Source organism: Ailuropoda melanoleuca, chromosome 18 (assembly GCF_002007445.2).
Source record: "Ailuropoda melanoleuca isolate Jingjing chromosome 18, ASM200744v2, whole genome shotgun sequence".
NCBI classification, from domain to species: Eukaryota; Metazoa; Chordata; class Mammalia; order Carnivora; family Ursidae; genus Ailuropoda; species Ailuropoda melanoleuca.
The window spans coordinates 18,709,009-18,728,773 of NC_048235.1; the positions used below are offsets into that span (position 1 = coordinate 18,709,009).

The 19,765-nt window shown below is 36.1% G+C and overlaps 1 protein-coding gene across 1 annotated transcript in view; it reads right to left on the bottom strand.

Annotated features, from left to right (window-relative positions):
• ZDHHC2 (zinc finger DHHC-type palmitoyltransferase 2) overlaps nucleotides 1-19,765 on the bottom strand; it is a 67,030-nt gene that overhangs the window by 14,781 nt on the left and 32,484 nt on the right. Inside the window, exons 4-8 of the mRNA XM_034647666.1 lie at nucleotides 17,177-17,297; nucleotides 9,849-9,918; nucleotides 9,072-9,104; nucleotides 3,498-3,618; nucleotides 1,198-1,330 (exon numbers count right to left, since the gene is read on the bottom strand). Of these exons, the coding sequence (XP_034503557.1) occupies nucleotides 1,198-1,330; nucleotides 3,498-3,618; nucleotides 9,072-9,104; nucleotides 9,849-9,918; nucleotides 17,177-17,297 (478 nt within the window). The remainder of the gene's footprint in view (nucleotides 1-1,197; nucleotides 1,331-3,497; nucleotides 3,619-9,071; nucleotides 9,105-9,848; nucleotides 9,919-17,176; nucleotides 17,298-19,765) is intronic.

A 19,765-nucleotide genomic window follows, 5' to 3' on the forward strand; every position in this document is an offset into this window, starting at 1 on the left:
ATCCTTTTTATGAGCTGCTAGATTTGGTTTCCCAGTATTTTATTGAGGATTTTTGTATCTATATTCATAAGGGATACTGGTCTACAGCTGTCTTGGATGTCTGTTTGGTTTTGGTATTGGAGCAATACTGGCCTCACAGAATGAGTTACAAAGAGTTATCCTCTCTTCCAATTTCTGACAGAGTTTGAGAAAAATTTATGTTAAATTTTTTTTGGTAGAATTCACCAGTGAAGCCATCTGGTCTTGGGCTTTTCTTTGTTGGGAGGCTTTTGATTACTGATTCAATCTCCTTCCTTGTTACAAGTCTGTTCAGGTTTTTTTCTTTTTCTTTTTTTTTAAGATTTCTTTATTTCAGTAAGACAGAGAGCAGGAAGGGGGCAGAGGGAGAAGGAGACAAGTAGGTTCCCTGCTCAGGGCTAGATCTCAAGACCCTGAGATCATAAACTGAGCTGAAACCAAGAGTCTGACGCTTAACTGACTATGCCACCCAGGCGCCCCATGAACTTCTATTTTTTTAAATTCTCTATTTCTGTTGTCTCCTTTCTAATCTTTATTATTTCCTACCATTTGCTGGCTTCAGAATTACTTTGCTGTTCTTTTTGTACTTCCTTAAGATATAAAGTAATTGATTTGACATATTTCTTCTTTTTTAATGGAAGCATTTATAGCTAGGTATACATAGCCAGTTGAGCACTGTCTTAGCTGCATGCCCCCTCTGTAGGGCTTTTGAACATACCGTTTTCTCTACCTGAGATGTTATGGTTCCTACCATGACTGACTTCTTGGTTAAATACTCATTGTTTTGGTGAGCTCTTTTCTGACCAGTCTAAGTAGGATCCCTTCCATAGTCCCCAGCCCCTGATTCACACCTCAGCATCCTGTTTGTTTCCTAGATAGCACTTTGCATTTTGCAATTGCTTTTATGTCTGGCTATTGATTTTCTGTGCCCCTCACTAGACTATTTTGCCCTTGTTCACCACCGTATATACACAATGCTTTACACACAATGGACAGTCAATAAATATACAGAACAAGTGCATTTGTAGATGTCTAAGTCGCCATCCCACAAAACAGTGTGGGAAATAAAAATGATTTTTACCACATCGGGAAGGGTTGGCATTGAATCATATGGCAACTTTTGATGGGTATCTACTTACATCTTCAAAGTTCTGTTAACTACAATAATTGAATACTCACCTAATGTAGATTTATTTTTGCTGACTAGCCAACAATGATAGCCAAACAGAGAGGACAAGCTGACAGAAAACATAGCTGCAGCAAAGAATAAAAACATAATATGGAACTTGGCTTGAGTATCGGGTAGGCCATTCTATAAAGAAAGGAAGAAAATAAAATGTTTTGTCAAAGGGATCAGTATTCCCCTACTTTTGTAAGTAAGATTTTTTTTTGCTCTACTTTTGAAAAAAAATTTAGATACGAAGAAAGATACATGGCTTTATGTTAAAACTCTGAGGAAAAATATATGTCATAAGATTAAAAAATATTTACTATTAATGAATATAGATATAAAAAGATATTAAAATTTGGGATATTTATTTTGTTTTTCATAACCGAATCACAGAAAAATTATGGTAGTATTTGTGTAAACTATAACACTAGGAAGCAAGATAAAAGGAACTATAAAATATAGTTTTTAATTTACTTCCTGAAAATGTTTTATTAACACTCTACAGCTTAACAAATGTGTAAATAGTTTTATTATCATGCCTGAAAATGAAGGTTAATTGGCACAATTAGTTACTATACTTATTGATGTTTTTTAACATTACTACAAACAACAGCATCAGCTACAAGAACACATACAACAACACGTCACAATAATGCTTCAAGCTATTTTAAATAATAGCATCACAGAAAAGATCAACACTAGTGCAGAACACTGGTCTAAAACAAACCTGACAATATCCAGGCAACAAAACAGGCCATCTCAAAGCAAAACCAGTTTGTCCCTTATTGCATGTACTGTCCAAGGAGACCCGGACCCACTCGAGAACGGCAGTCTTGGGCTATGGACACTTAGAGAAGCACCAGAGTAGCTAGCAGGTGTCCCCTTCTCATAGAAGGTCATGGTACTTCAATATCCTGTACTGACTCAGGTCACCAGCTCTCACTCATAGCTTCTGACAGCAGAGTCCTCACAGTGAAAACTCGTCATTCCTTCACATATATATTTATGGTTTGGAACTAAAACCATCCATGGGAATGAGAAGCAGGGAGGTAATATTCTTTCAGACATTCATTAGGGATCATTCTTCATGCTGGACACTGAAGTCTAGCATGTCCATATGTATATTCCTAGTACTTGGCAATGTAACTGGCATATAGAGGCATTCGATAAATCTTTAGTAATCAATGTGGTTCAAATCTGACCTAAATTATCTAGGAATTTAGAAAGTTCTTACCATAATAAAGGATAATTTAATGAAAACAATAAAGCAATCCTGGCCTGGGTTAACTGTTTTGTTTTGTTTTTACCATCGTTTGGGGTCCATAAGGAGTATCTCTGGATATTTATAATACCTGATTTTAATTTTGTTTTGCTTACATTTAAAATATATAGCACAGAAAACAAATGAACTACTTAAAGCCTAATCAAGCAATACTTAATAAAAACTCAGGATATTATAGACATACTAGTTTTAAAAAACAGTCCTTATACACATAAAAAAAACACTTCAATTTTTAAACCGAAAAGAAAACTTCGAATATAGTCAGTTCTCATTATTCACAGTGGTCATGTTCTATAAAGGCGTCATGAACAGTGAATTTATAAATATGGAACCACTGCCCCAGGGAAAATACAGGGTTAGGTTCCTCTGAGCCTTTGGTCACAATATTCTCATCAACTGATCAATACATAACCCTGTTCTATGTGTGCTTCTGCTTAAAAACACCGTATTGACATCTTATTTAATATACATTGATGATTCATTACTTAGAGCCAACAGCAGCGTGACTCATGCCTGCAGGAAGCTTACCTAACACATGTATTTTCTCCATAAGGTATATTACAGTTTTCTTTTGCTTAGAAACACCAGACTTCAGTGCTGTGCATGAAGACCATTTTAGATAGCAAAATCACCAACAAAAAGTACAAAAAATGAAAAACTGTGACACTAAACAGACTGAAAAGCATACTTGTTTACAGTATGAGAGACCAAGAAGAATAAACAAGAAGGCAGTATGTTGTGGCCTTGTGATCTCAGCTGGGAATGTGCATAGGGGGCGGGTCAAATTTTTCCCACACTGTGCATGTCTGCAAAGGACCACAAAAGCTCTGTTGAGTACTGATTTGGGGATTACAAATAAATTTCAGCAAGTAAGAGAATCCACAAACACAGAATCTGTGAACAGTGAGGACTGACTATATATAAATGAGCTCTAGTCTATAAAATTAGCATCTGAAATAACTCAATTACTGAAAATCTATTATACATTTTTGTATGCCAGAAAAAATCACCAAGGTATTGACTTACTGTCCAAAATTTGATAAAATACTGTAAATCTGTAGCGGCAATAAAAAGGCAGTACAGCAGAGAATAAGCCAAGAAAAGGAGGAAAAATTTATAATTTGAAAATCCAACACAATTGTTCACCCTGTTAACAAAACAAAAACAACATTTTCAGTGAGTCATACACTTCCAACCTACGTCTGCATATGCTCATCTGTAACATAGTATTTGGTTTCCTATTATTTAAAATTTATTGGCATTTCTTTAAGCAAGACTCACAACATTTCTTTACACGTACAAATATTTTTTAAAAATCCATTTCACTAAAAAAGGAATTTGTGTTTAGATTTTTAAATTTGATACGGGATATTGTTTTAATCAATCATGAACCATATAACTATATTTCATGTCCAATTATGCAAATAAGCATACGCCTAAACACACAGAGCTAGTGAGAAACCTAAAGAAGTCAGGCAGATAGGAGGAATTTACTAAGTTCTTCATTACCTTTGGCTATGACTTCTAACTATAATTATGTAATTTAGAATCTTTCAGATTTTCCCAAATTAGATGAAATCTCTTTGCAAACTACTTGCACGCCATCAGCATACCACTGAAGCAAGCAGATGATCCAGGGGAGGTTTAAGAAAAGAAATAGGATTGAGAGCCAGACAGCCAGGGTCATAAGGTGCATCTGATACTCAATAATCACGTGTCCTTGACCAAGTGAAATAGTCTATAGGAACTTCATTTGCCTTATCTGCAAAATAAACACTGCAGAGAGCTGGCTCTGTATCCTTTGATTCTAAACAGGAAGATTTGTAATTCTCAGTTCTCACTCTAAATTTACTATATTTTGGGGAGGAGGAGTAAGAATTCAAACTATTATATCAAAAAGCATAAATACAAATACAACATACTTTAGAGTCACAATTTTCTATCAAAAGTTTTTTATCTTCCTTTGGATAAAGACAAGGGAATTCCAGGCTGATCTTGTACACATGACACAACACCTAAGTGGAAATGGCGGGTGTCTTCACTGGTTGAGGTAACTGTGGTAACTGGTATAATAAACTTACCGCATAGAACATATACATACTGTTTCCTCTCCTCAAAGGTCTTTGTCTTACTCTAATGTTAGCAAGGTAATCTCACTGTCTACTGACTTTGCTAGCAAACTGAGACATTTTTCTTTCTAGATTTTTAAAGTGAAACAATGTACACATGAAAAATGTTTACTCAACTATGCAAGTGAAATAAGCTCCAGAAGTCAGCTGTGCCCAGAGTAGTTAATACCATGCCGCGCACTTAAAAATTTGTGAAGAGAGTAAATGCTATGTAAGTGTGCCTACAATAAAAAAATTTCCAATTAAAAAAACTAAAAAGGTAAACATTTATCTGACTTACGAAAAAACTGAAAATTTTGGGGAAAAGGGAGAGAAAACTGCTTATATCATCTACCTCAAAAAAACATAATGTAAAGGGACCAGGATTAGATTCAGTAACTTGGGAACATAAGGGCATTTTACATAGCAAATAAGCTCATAAAGAAGGCAAAGACTGTAGGTGCACATGACATGAAAACAGGGACGGTTCTAGCGTGAGTGCAAACCAATTTACTAAGGTTGCCTTCTACGACATCTGAAGGAAATAATGGCAAGAAATAATACTGCGGAGTTCCAAATAAGCCTAGTCTAATTGCATTCTGTCCCCAAAGGATACAGGATATTCCTTTCGCTTCCTTGTGTTGGTCCCCAGAGGAGAGAATGCATAGACAGAGCTGGGAGCCATAATACTTTGGACAATCAGGGTGAAAATAATGACTCCTTTGTGGACTGGGGGAAAATAAGAAGGGATAAAAAAGATTGTTTCTCTTCCTATAGGAATGTAAGAAGGCAGCTTTTGTATTAAATGATACATAGCATTTTTATAAATAGTAAAATGATTTTGATTATAGATTTCGTAACATCTAATTTAACGTAGTTTAACTTCTATTTAGGAGCATGGTGTAATGTAACCTTATCTGTCACTTAGGAAACAGATGAGAAAGTCAGTAAATAAAACCCAAGTATCTTAGAGTTTGATATGTACTTTACACTTGAGGAAATAATAGTAATAAAATGTCTCTTCATAATAGATAGTGAAATGTTTTAACTCCCTACTGCTTTGTAGACTCAATTTGAAAAGGAAGAGATGTATTTTGAGCCTGAATGATTTTATATGGAGAAAAAAACATGCTCAAGGTAAATATCCCTTATATGCTCTTTAAAATTCAGTGTAAATAGGGGCACCTGGGTGGCTCAGTGGGTTGGGTGTCTGCCTTTGTTTCGGGTCATGGTCCCAGGGTCCTGGGATCCAGCCCTGCATAGAGCTCCCTGCTCTAAGGCTCCCTGCTCACCGGGAAGCCTGCTTCTCCCTCTCCCTCTTCACCTCCTCCCTTCATGCTCTCTCTTGCTCTCGCTCTCAAATAAATAGATGAAATCTTTTTTGAAAAATTAAAAAAAAGTAAAATTCAGTGCAAATAGCAATTGGCCCTGTTTTAGGGCAATTCCCTTCTGATTCTAAATGGGAAAAAAAACACAATATAGAAAAAAAAAAAAAAGGAAAGACTGTGGCCTTTGGAGTCCAAAAAACATGCCATGTGACTTTAAGCCCACTCTTTAACTTTCCTGAGCTCCACTTCCCCTCCTCTTTAAAATGGGACAAGTAATTTCTATAATTTGTCACTGTTGTAAGAATTACAGATTTTCCATATATATATAGTCTCTAGCACATGATAGGCACTCAATATGAAGCTAAACTTATTGAATTTAATTACTGTTACCTAATCTTTGGCAAGGATGTCAAAACATATCATTAATATAATGAATGAATGAAAATTTTATATTAAAAGGAAAACTCGTTGATGGGAAACCCAATAAAGCAAATACTACAGGATTTCTATCTCAGTTAAAACACAAGTGCGAGGTTGATACCCTGCACCCTGATGGGTAATCTTAACCGGCCTTAGCAGATATGCTGGAGTCACTGACGACAAAGAAGCATAGTTTTCTGCTTTTTCAATGCTTACAGCTGACAGATACTGAACTTCAAAACTGTATACAAGACCTGCATAATAAGGTTGCCCCACAGTTTGGGACATCCTGAAGATCTTTTAATAAATGACTGTTATAGTGACATAATGGCTATTAAAAAAGATTACTTATATCTTGATATGGAAAATTTTCCGGTATATATTAAGTGAAGAGAAAAAAAGAAGGCACAGACTCAGTCCACGTAGAACCACTGTGTTAAAAAAAATGTACAATGTTTTTGTGTGTGTAACAGAAATGGAACACACACACATACACATTTGTATCTGAAAGGTACATGTGACATAGAGCAACATGTTCCCGGTGAGGAAGAGCAGCAGCGGGGGAGGGAAGACTAGGAAGAACGCTTGCACTTTTTTTATTTTTAAATTTAGAACCATGAGTCTTTAATTTAAAATTTGAACTTGAAATTTCAAATACATAAATAAAATGGCTGCTCCATTCGGCTGGCACCAGGTGAATATGGGGCTCTTGGCACCAAATCCTTCCCAAATCTGCCTGGTTTACTGCTACAAGGGCGTGCTCGGAGTGGAGACAGTGGCGATGAGCGCAGCTGAAGCAGGTGATGCCCCAGGGCAGGGAAGCAATGACACAGAAGTTCAAAGGTCCTGCAGTCAATTAATTCAACAATTCCACATTGCCATAAAGAGCAAGCATGATAACGGGGAGTCTATGAGTACGAAATCTGCACCCCTTTATAAAACTTCTAGAGCCCTACATCTGTTCCCCTTCACTGATTCAACAGGATCTGTCAAAATTTGAAAGACTGTCAAATTATGCTACAAGTCTCTTATAAAGGCAAATTAATGGCAGGTTTAGAAAGATTGCTATCATAGTAAATTATTATTTCCTATTTGTGTACTTTAGTGAGGATAGCAAGGGCACATCATGCTTTATAGGTGTAAAGCTTGGGATTAATACTGGTTGTTTCCACGTCTCCACTCCTTATCATCACCATCTCCTATTACTTTAAGTCAGAAAAATCGAAGTCAACGCTAAGTTCCTGACTTCTTTCCCACTCTGCTAAATTACACTGAGAATACACAGCTAATCAGAAAAGAAGGGTGTCTTCGTATGCGTTCCTCTGACAGCAGACCCTTGAGACAAGAACTCGGATACAGTTTATTGGAAACGAGGGCAGAAAAGCCCATAAAGCATGTGTTGTTGGCCAGGCCCTCACTGGTGCAGGGTGGCCTCTGGAAGCATTCATGCCCTGGTGCTTCTGGACTGCCCGGCTTATCAGCTGACCCAGCCTCCCCAAGTGGCACAGAGAGCCCTGAGGCAGAGAAGGAAAGAAATAGTGGTGCCTGAGGCAGGGAGCTGCCAGAGGCACGGAACTGTCCGTGACAGGAGCAGTGAACGCGCAGGTGAACGTGCAGGTGGACAGCACAGGTATGCGTGAGGCACTGACTCATGAGCTACCCGAGGGATCAACAGAGGAATGTAGGGAGGATTAAGAAAACTTGTAATAGAAGATATTGGGGGGGGGGGAGGAAACTATTTGCTGAGAGAGAGAACAGAATGATTGAAAGCACAAGGAAAGCAAAAGAATGGCTACAAATGAATATTAATACCAAGTGAGACTATTCGCTGAGATCTTTCTTTGAGGAGAACATTACTCTCATAGGAGCTAACTGGCCTTTACAACGGAAAGAAGAAAATCTAGCTGGAGAAAAGGAAGAGGTATCTAGAGAGAGAAAATATGGTAAAGCCAACATTCCCCTATTATTTCGTGCAGCTAAGATAATTTTCCCTATCTTTCCACCTACACCCAGCATACATTTGTGAGCATGTCTACCTTTTCCTAGGGCCACCCCTAAAAGACAGCAAGGCTGGTAAAGTAATCATGCCTAGCGTCCAAATCCAACCTGGCTGGCAACCTGAGTGTAGCATCACTGATATGTGCACATGGACAAGAAAAATTACAGGGAGAGGTAGAAAAATCAACCTTCATTAGTTAATTAGAGCTTTCAAATCATCCTCTGTTAAGGTACCTGACCTAAAATTATTTTTTAAAATATTAATGAGTTCCAAGTGGAAACCCTTGTTTAAACACTTATGTATTTGTGTATTTGCTATTCTACTCCTCAATGTCAAGTTTTATTTAAAATAAATTGTTAAAGCTTGAGATAAATTAATTCGTTATTCAAAACTTCCAGTGAGGTATTGTGTATAATTTATGAATACATTTTCGTGTAATTTCTGGGAAGTGTTTCAGAATCTCTGTGTTTATGCATGTGCATACAAAGAAAACCATTTGTTCTAAGCAAATATGACAAATTAACTTCTATGTTGTTAGTCGACCGGTTTTAAAATTATTCCATGGAAATTCTCCCGAATAAAATCTCTTTTGAGCTAATTCAACAAATACTAGAAACTAAATCTGAAAGTACCTCCTAGGTCAGCTAAGGCAAGATTTCATTTATAAAAAGATTTAAACGATAAATGATTCAATGTATTCAGTTCTAAGGGACAGAAACATGTTTAAGTAAAGAGCCATACTCACCATGGACAATGATGATCCATCTTCAAAATACATCTAAAAAAATAATAAACACACACACATACACAAAACTTAACACCTCATAAAATTTTAATCCCATTAAGTACAAAAAGGAAATATAAAAGTTACTTAGAAAGAGTTGTGGCAAGTAAAATATTGCAAAATTACTTATCTAAAAATTAAATAAATAATGGTAAAAGTCCTCATCTCAAACACTATAGCCAATTTCAGTTATGATATGGAACTATAGAATTTTCAAAATATATATACTTTAAAATACAAATCAAAAAACTCATTTCCTAAAAACAATTCAATTTGTTAATATACAATTACCTCATGTTAAACAAAGTGCAAAATGTCAACAGATTTACAAAGTCTGGATAAAACTTTACCTTAAATACCCATCTTTAATCTAAGCAGCACAGTCCTTGTGGTACATTAAGTATCTAACAATATCTGATTATCGTGAAGTCAAAGGAGCTATTTTTATAAAGGTGAAGAAAGAGTCACGGAATTATTTGGTCAACAGAACTAGCCAAGTCTCAGCTGCCAAAATTCATGCACTTCCTCACATCAGTGTGAATCTGGGAGAAAAGGGACAATTAGGTGACTGTGGCCCTAAGCCACACTCGTATGAATGCAAGGGACTGTCCAGTTAAAGGTCTCAGAAGCACGATTAAGGAAAAAAAGGAAATAATCTGGAAAACAGTGAGGAAAGAAACAATATCAATTAAAAAGACCACCAGCATGTAGAGATTTAGAAGTAAAAGGCTTTCTTACTTATCACAGACGGAACAGTGATGGCAGCGGTCTGGTTTTATGAGTTGGCATCTGTCACAATATCGGATTGCTAGGGACAAAAAGCTCCACTTAGTCTTAGACTTAACACTGAATTGAATATACAATTAAAAGGCTTTTATCAGCTATCCAAATTTAACTTCTAAAAAAGCAAAGTGAATTTGAATTTGGTAAAAATGAGATATTCAACTGTGTAAATACAAAAATAGAATGACTTGCCTACAGCCTCAGTTTTCTTCCTTCCTTTTTCTCCCTTTCTTCCCTTTCTTTCTTCTCTTTCTTCTCCTTCCTTCCCTCTCTCCTCTTTCTTTTCTTTTTTCTTTTCTTTCTCTCTTTTTTTTTTTAAGTAATCTCTACACCCAACATGGGGCTCGAACTCATGACCCTGAGATCAAGAGTTGCTCACTCCTCTGACTGAGCCAGCCAGATGCCCCCCAGCCTCAGTTTTCTAACAACGTTTCTCAAGAATAGAGAATCTTTGGGGGGAATTTTTTCTAAGGCATTCCTACTTGTCAGTAATGATAGTAAGTCTCATAAAGGGTGCAAATATGTCCATTTCTATCAAAGTAAACCCAGTGTCTCCCTCAAGTAAATTAACTTCTTTCCTGTACCCTACCAGGATAAGTACCTGAAGAAACAACCATATTTTAGAAGTTTTATGAGAAACACATTTTAGAAATTTGTGAATAAACTCTATTAGTTGTTTAAATTGGGAAAGAGCACACATGTTCTCTGTTGGGTAAGATGCAAGATTAGAAGTGAGTATTAGAAGTACTTCCAATACTGAATTTTTAAAAAAATTTTTACTATGTTATGTTAGTCACCATACAGTACATCCTTAATTTTTGATGTAGTGTTCCATGATTCATTGTTTGTGTATAACACCCAGTGCTCCATGCAATATGTGCCCCCCTTAATACTGAATTTTAACGCTTGTAATGAAAATCCTGATCCTTTCTTCTCTAATATATATATCAAAGACAATTATGGATGTCTAATTTGGAGATGCTATTTCAGTACACAGACATCTTACAAGATGCAAGCAGTCTATCAAAATTACAGGAGAACAATTATTAAGTGGGTCACAGGATCAGTAAAAACCCAAATAGTGAATTTAAAATTTGGAAAAAGTACTTGCAACAAGTAATTACCACTGTTCTATTAGCTAATAGTATGATCGCTGAAAAAAGCATCAGTTGCTTAATCCTAAGATTAGGATGAGCTTTTTTCAGACAAGACCTATATGGAATTGTTTTCAATATTAAAATAAGTTCTCAATCATCCCCCTTACAACTCTCCTTTTTCAGGACCTACAGAGATTAATAGCTTGGCTGGCTCATCTCCTGAAGGAAGAAGTCTTGCAGCTACAGTCCAGAGAAAGCTACACAGTACCACTGGCTCATGAAGAGTATTAAAGTGTAAGGCAGTATTATCCAGAAGAAATATAATGTGAGCCACCAGTGTACTTTCAGATTCTCTAAGAGCTATATTAAAATAAATAAAATGCAACAGGGAAATTAATTTTAAGAAAATGTAATGTTTGACCTAAAATATCAAAAATATTATTTCGACATATAATTAACACACAAATGTTAATCACATATTGTACATTTCTTCATACCAAGCCTTTGATAACTATTATATATTTTTTACACTGATAGTTGCACTTTAAGTGGTGAGTTTGGTGGGCAACGCTATATTCTCTCCAGATGGTGATTATCTGTACTTCAAAGCAGCACACTAGGAAAAAACCAACAAACAACAAAACAAAACAAAACCTCTCGTAACAAAGTGGGTAATAACTCACAGTAAATCAAAACAATGTAGAAATAAGTCTTTTGTTTATAGTCTTTCATAAACAGAAATTTAGTCTCTTAGTGAAAAGAAAAAAACAAACCACAAACCCATTTACAATTGCATCAAAAATAATAAGATACCTAGGAATAAACCTAACCAAAGAGGTGAAAGATCTGTATTCTGAAAACTATAAAAAAAATGCTGAAAGAAACTGATGACATGAAGAAATGGAGAAATATTCCATGCTCATGGATCGGAAGAATTAACATAGTTAAAATGTCCATGCTACCCAGAGCAATCTACACTTTCAATGCCATCCCGATCAAAATACTGAGGATATTTTTCAAAGAACGGGAACAAATGGTCCTTAAATTTGTATGGAACCCGAAAAGGCCCCGAATCGCCAAGGAACTGTTGAAAAGGAAAAACAAAGCTGGGGGCATCACAATGCTGGATTTCGAGCTGTACTACAAAGCTGTGATCACAAAGACAGCATGGCACTGGCACAAAAAGAGACACATGGACCAATGGAACAGAATAGAGAACCCAGAAATGGACCCTCGGCTCTTTGGGCAACTAATCTTTGATAAAGCAGGAAAAAACATCCAGTGGAAAAAAAGACAGTCTCTTCAATAAATGGTGCTGGGAAAATTGGACAGCTACATGCAAAAGAATGAAACTTGACCACTCTCTCACACTGTACACAAAGATAAACTCCAAATGGATGAAAGACCTCGATGTGAGACAGGAATCCATCAAAGTCCTAGAGGAGAACATAGGCAGCAACATCTACGACATCGGCCACAGTAACCTTTTTCATGACGCATCTCCAAAGGCAAGAGAAACAAAAGATAAAATGAACTTGTGGGGCTTCATCAAGATAAAAAGCTTCTGCAGCCAAGGAAACAGTCAAAAAATCTAAGAGGCAGCCCACGGAATGGGAGAATATATTTGCAAATGACACTACAGATAAAAGACAGGTATCCAAGATCTACAAAGACTTTCTCAAACTCAATATACAAATGGCTAACAGACACATGAAAAAATGTTCAAAATCATTAGCCATTAGGGAAATTCAAATCAAAACCACACTAACAGACACATGAAAAAATGTTCAAAATCATTAGCCATTAGGGAAATTCAAATCAAAACCACACTAAGATACCACCTTAACTCCAGTTAGAATGGCAAAAATTGACAAGGCAAGAAACAACAATCGTTGGAGAGGATGTGGAGAAAGGGGAACCCTCCTACATTGTTGGTGGGAATGCACGTTGGTACAGCCACTCTGGAAAACAGTGCGGAGGTCCCTTAAAAAGTTAAAAATTGAGCTACCCTATGATCCAGCTATTGCACTACTGGGTATCTACCCCAAAGATACAGACGTAGTGAAGAGAAGGGCCATATGCACCCCAATGTTCATAGAAGCATTATCCACAATAGCCAAATCGTGGAAGGAGCCGAGATGCCCTTCAACAGACGACTGGATTAAGAAGATGTGGTCCATATATACAATGGAATATTACTCAGCTATCAAAAAGAACAATTTCTCAACATTTGCTGCAACATCGACGGCACTGGAGGAGATAATGCTGAGTGAAGTGAGTCAAGCAGAGAAAGACAATTATCATATGATTTCTCTCATCTATGGAACATAAGAACTAGGAAGATCGGTAGGAGAAGAAAGGGATAAAGAAGGGGGGGTAATCAGAAGGGGGAATGAAGCATGGGAGACTGTGGACTCTGGGAGGCAGACTGAGGGCTTCAGGGGGGAGGGTGGTGGGGGAATGGGATAGGCTGGTGATGAGTAGTGAGGAGGGCACGTATTGCATGGTGCACTGGGTGTTGTACGCAACTGATGAATCATCGAACTTTACATCAAAAACCAGGGATGTACTGTATGGTGACTAACATGATATAATAAAAAAATATGATTAATAAAAAAAAAGAAAAAAAGAAAAAAAAGACCTAAATATAAGACAGGAAACCATAAAAACCCTGGAAGAGATCACAGGCAGTAATTTCTCTGACATGGGCCATAGCAGCTTTTTCTAGATAGGTCCCCTGAGGCAAGGGAAACAAAAGCAAAAATAAATTATTGGGACCACATCAAAATAAAAGCTTCTGCATGGTGAAAGAAACAATCAACAAAACTAAAGGGTAACCTAGAGAATGGAAGAAGATATTTGCAAATGATATATCCGATAAAGGTTAATATCCAAAATATATAAAAAACTTACACAAATCAACACCCAAAAACAAATAATCCAATTAAAAATGGGCAAAAGACATGAACAGATGTTTTTCCAAATAAGACACGCAGATGTCCAACAGACTCATGAAAAGATGCTCATCATCATCATCAGGGAAATACAAATCTAAACTATAATGAGATGCCACCTCATACCTGTCAGATTGGCTAAAATCAGTAACACAAGAAACAGCAGGTGTTGGTGAGGATGTGGAGAAAGGGAACCCTTGTGCACTGTGGGTGGGAATGCAAACTGGTGCAGCCACTGTGGAAAACAGTATGGAGGGTCCTCAAAAAGTTAAAAATAGAACTACTCTACCATCCAGCAATCACACTACTGGATTTATACCCAAAAAATAAAAAAACACAAATTCAAAGGCATACATGCACCCCTATGTTTAGAACAGCATTATTCACAATAGCCAAGATACAGAACCAGCCCAAGTGTCCATTGATTGATGAATGGATAAAGAATATATGCCATATATATATATATATATATATATATGAAACTGGAAGAAGAATGAAACTGGACCATTCCCTTACACCACACACACACACACACACACACACACACACACACACACACAATGGGATATTACTCAGCCATAAAAAAGAATTCAATCTTGCCATTTGCAATGACATGGATGGAGCTGGAGAGTATAATGCTAAGTGAAATAAGTCAGAGAAGGACAAATACCATATGATTTCACTCATATGTGGAATTTAAGAAACAAAACAAATGGACAAAGGCAAAAAGAAGAAAAAAGAGAGAGAGACAAACCAAGAAACAGACTCTTAACTGTAGAAAACAAATTGATGATTACCAGAGGGAGGTAGGTGAAGGGGATGGATAAACAGGTGATGAGGATTAAGGAGGGCACGTGTCTACGTGATTATGATGAGCACCAGGTGATTAAAATAAAAACTAAAAAAAATTCCATGTGCCATATCATATTCAATGAAAATTATCCTGTTGTAACTTAAAATGAGCCACCTGGTTATCATTTAAAAGCTCCTAACAGTCAAGGAGAATTGTAACTGTTTTTAATTTTTTCAGAGTTTATTCAAATATTACTTATGTAATTTACAACCTTTTGGGTAATGTTGAGAAGAAAACGTTATTAACTTCTGTGTACAAAATGATAAGCTCTATCACCTCTAGTTGTTACCTATTAGTCAAAGTCTGCAAAAAAAAAAAAATTGTACGAAAAAATCAAGGGCAAGAGAGAGCTAAAAAAGCAAAGAGTCCTCGTTAATAAGAATAAAAATAAAAACCAATATAATAAAGTTTGGTCATCCTCATAAGAAAGCAGAAGATGGCTGGATCAGAAGAAAGTACGGGACAAACAGGCGAGATGAGCAGCGTTGTTAATATCCTGCTTTACTCCCCCCCACGCTCAAGTGTGTACGTGGTCAAATTTTTCTCTGTGTAGGACAGTCAGTTTAATCTAGGCAGCTGACATTTTTCTCTTTGGGGTTTGGAGGAAGTACTGTGGATTTAGAATGGATCGCAAAATCTGAAATTATATTACCATTCACTTTCTTCAGTTCTCTCTATAAAATATAAAGTGCATGCACATCAACTGAACTTTTCAGTTGCTTTTGTCCACAGAATTTCTCAGGGTGAAGAAGTAAGTTTTCCAAAACCCAAGGGTCTTGGCTGGGGGTGAGGTAAGAAGCACCTCTCTCACAGTTATGCCTTGGTGGTACTGTGGCTGCTCCACTGAGCGTCCATTCTGCCTTGTGTTTACCTTTACATTCTGCATCGTCCACAAGGGAATCAATCAGACCAACACAATCTATTTATTATACTTTGTGTGTGATTTAATTTAGTCAGTGACTCTAGTCAGTTAACATTGATTCTGCAGGCATCTGGAATTTTTGCTCTGAAAATATAAGCAAAGACTGTATTAGGAGATCCAGACTGCATGCCACACTGTCACAAATCTTAAGAACCCTAAATTCATCTCAGGAGATAGGGATTCGATACCTGAGAGGAACAAGAGACTGACAGTCTTAACATTATGTAAACTACACGAAGAGATGACTTATAAATCCAAAGTGTAGTTGTTACTATTAACGAAAATTAATACTTTATTATGGTGTGACTTATGCTTCCTCTCTTTCTCTGAACCCAGTGTATCAAGGGGTACAGTAGAAAAGCCCTGAACTAGGAATGAATGTGGAGACTAGTTTTTCCTACCCGATACCGTCACAGTTATTAACGAGTTTTGGAAACTTGTGCAGTAATTTACTTTTAGGGGGCTTAAATTTCCTCAATATTTGCTTAGGCTAATATAGGGTCAAAATACACAAACGTATATAAGCACAGCTCTGTCTTTGTAGGATAGAACCCGTGGCATTAATATTAAATCAGGGGCCACTTGCCCATTAAGAAACAGGGAAAACAAACAGGAAAAAACTGCGAGACTTTGACTTAGATTCAATTAGGATTCTCAAGTGAGTTAGAAACAAATATAAATAATATAAAAATATTAATGAGATATTTTACATTCTTTTTTCCATACTAAATCTTTGAAACCAGTTGTGTATTTTACATTTAAAGCACAACTCGATTTGGAGTGGCCACGTTTTAAGTGCTCAACAGCCACACGGGGTTGGTGGCCACCAAAGTGGGTGGCACAGGCCTACAGTTACAAAATTTCTCAGTGAGTCTTGGTGGACACATATCAATAGTCTGTGTGTGTCCATTTTTAAGACAATTCTGTAATTAGATAGCTGTTAAACTATCTAAAAAAATCTTGACCCAGGTAAAAAAGATTATTAACGGAATTGCATTTGTAAAAAAAAAAAAAAAAAAAAAGGAAAGAAATGAAAATTACCATACATTTTAAAGATACATTATATCAATACCTTAAGTTTTATACACTTTATACAATTACTGCTTTAAATTTATGTAAAATTACCAATGTTATGTTCATTATAGAGATTGCTCCCTTCAATTAAATAATAGGAAGATCTAGAATTAAAACTTGAAAAATAAATACAACTACAAATCAAGATTCCAGCAGTTCTAACATCTCCACTGAGTCCCAACTAAGTAACTAGAGAAGCCACAGGAGAAGGGACATCAGTGCGGATGTGGGTGAGATCTCTGTGACCCGCTGTTATTCACGTGTCTGTTTTATGGAATTGTATAGGGAAGATTTAATAACCACCCAAGACAGAGCACAGTGATTTTCGATGAGGGTTTGACAGTTCCAAGTATATAAATGTGCTGACAGTCATTATCATGTACCTCCAGACATGGTCCTGGTATAGATGGGAAGATCTTTGGCTGCTCGCCTAAGAACTTCCTGATGGGCTTCTCCTCTTGGCTCTCTCTCCAACAATTCTTTCTCTGCATAAGAGAGATGGAACTGTGGAAAGAAATTAAATTTCAGTCAGTGTTCTCAAGAAATAGCACACTGGTCTACTACACCTACAAAAAGGTATATATAAAATATTAATGGTATCTATCATATAGATTCAGAGTGGTAGTAGAGTTTGAATCTGGGCAAGTCTGTTAATTCACTGGAGCTTTAGCTGATGCATCTAGAAAAAGGGAGTAATTAATAATTCCTACTTCCTCAGATGTTTGTGAAACTCAAGAGGAATAGAATACGTAAAATTGTTTTATCAACTGTAGGGTTCTACCCCAGTATTAGTTATATTAATAAATGAAATGGCAAAATAAACAAATCTGGCTCAATGGATAAATTTTTCAACTTAATATTATTAGGAATAAAAATAGAAACAAACCCATCAAGGCCGTTTTCTCATCTAAGTGAATTTTAACTTAGGGATAATCATTACATGAATTCTTTAGCACTCCAGAGAACTAATCATGCATTTTACTTCTTAAACTGCCAATGTGGCCTACCCAATTAAACAATACGTATTTGAGAAAAATCAAATTGGTTTGGGCTACACACACACACACACACAATCACAAAAAACAGTTTTAAAAGTCTGTATAAGGGGATCCCTCCTACATTGTTGGTGGGAATGCAAGTTGGTAAGCCACTCTGGAAAACAGTGTGGAGGTCCCTTAAAAAGTTAAAAATTGAGCTACCCTATGATCCAGCTATTGCACTACTGGGTATTTACCCCAAAGATACAGACGTAGTGAAGAGAATGGCCATATGCACCCCAATGTTCATAGCTGCATTGTCCACAATAGCCAAATCGTGGAAGGAGCCGAGATGCCCTTCAACAGATGACTGGATTAAGAAGATGTGGTCCATATATACAATGGAATATTACTCAGCTATCAGAAAGAATGGGTTCTCAACATTTGCTGCAACAGGAACGGCACTGGAGGAGATAATGCTAAGTGAAATAAGTCAATCAGAGAAAGATAATTATCATATGGTTTCTCTCATCTATGGAACATAAGAACTAGGAAGATCGGTAGGAGAAGAAAGGGATAAAGAAAGGGGGGGTAATCAGAAGGAGGAATGAAGCATGAGAGACTACGGACTCTGAGAAACAAACTGAGGGCTTCAGAGGGGAGGGGGGTGGGGGAATAGGCTGGTGATGGGTAGTAAGGAGGACACGTATTGCATGGTGCACTGGGTGTTATATGCAACTAATGAAATCATCGAATTTTACATAAAAAAATAAAAATTTAAAATAAAAAAATAATAAAAGTCTGATAAAAAAGTATAAATGTGTTCCAGGAGACACGTACAAGGATATTCACAGCATCAATGTTTGAAATGTAAAAAATTAAACACAACCTAAATGTCCATCAAAAGGATAATGGATAAATAAATTGGAATATGATATATCCACATAATTGAATACTTATTACACTGAACAATTAATGAACTACAACTGTTTGCAACAGAGAATCTCAATATACTGTTGAACAGATCATTTTATAGAACATATATAGAAGGATTCCATTTATGTAAAATTTTAAAGCCAGAAAGCTATACTCTATAAGGAAATATGTATATACATATAATAAAATTATAAAGAAAAACAAGAGAATGATTAACACAAAACTTCAGGAAAGTAGTTACTTATCGAGGAATGTAGGGAAATGCAATATGAAAGTACACAGGAAATACCAAAAATATAAATAATATTTTCAACAATACTTGGGTGACTTTAGGGCTTTTCATTGTATTATTCTTTAAACTGTGCATTACATATACTTTTTTTGTACGTATATTTCACAATTTAAGTTTTTAAAAAGTGATCTAATTATGTCAATGAAGGAAAAGAAAAGCAATTTGTTGAAAATGAGGTCATGATATTTAAGCCTAAATCTTTCTCTTTGGAGAAATAAAAATTAAAAATCTTTGTTTAGAGGTTGACAATTCTACTGAGGTTATTTTAAAAAGAAAAACAAATCTCCAGTTTTCAAATGTAGATAATTTCTAAGTTACCATAACATTCCCATATGCATGACACTTAGTTTAAAAATTCAGACCCATTAAGGTAAAGAAAATAAAAAGTTTTCTCTAAGTATAAATTTACATAACACAAATTATTCTAAATTAGTATATCAAATTTACTGGCATTAAACTAGTAGGTATGTTATAGTTAAGTCTTTAAGAGTTTCTAAGGTAACGAAAAAAGTATTCTCCACATTAAATATTCTTTCTGTTATAAATCCACAGCATCTGCTTTCCTGTTAATTTTGTAGTGTTTCAAAATTACACTTCAACCAGTCCTTTCTCAAATGAATACAAATAACAAATAAATGAAGGTCACATTTATGAAGGCATAGTGCATTCTTTTAATCAGTTGCTCTTCACTTGCTTGCTACCTAAAATCTCAGTTTTAAAAAAATGAGTAACAGAACTGAAAGACTCCTCAGATGTTTAATGCTTTT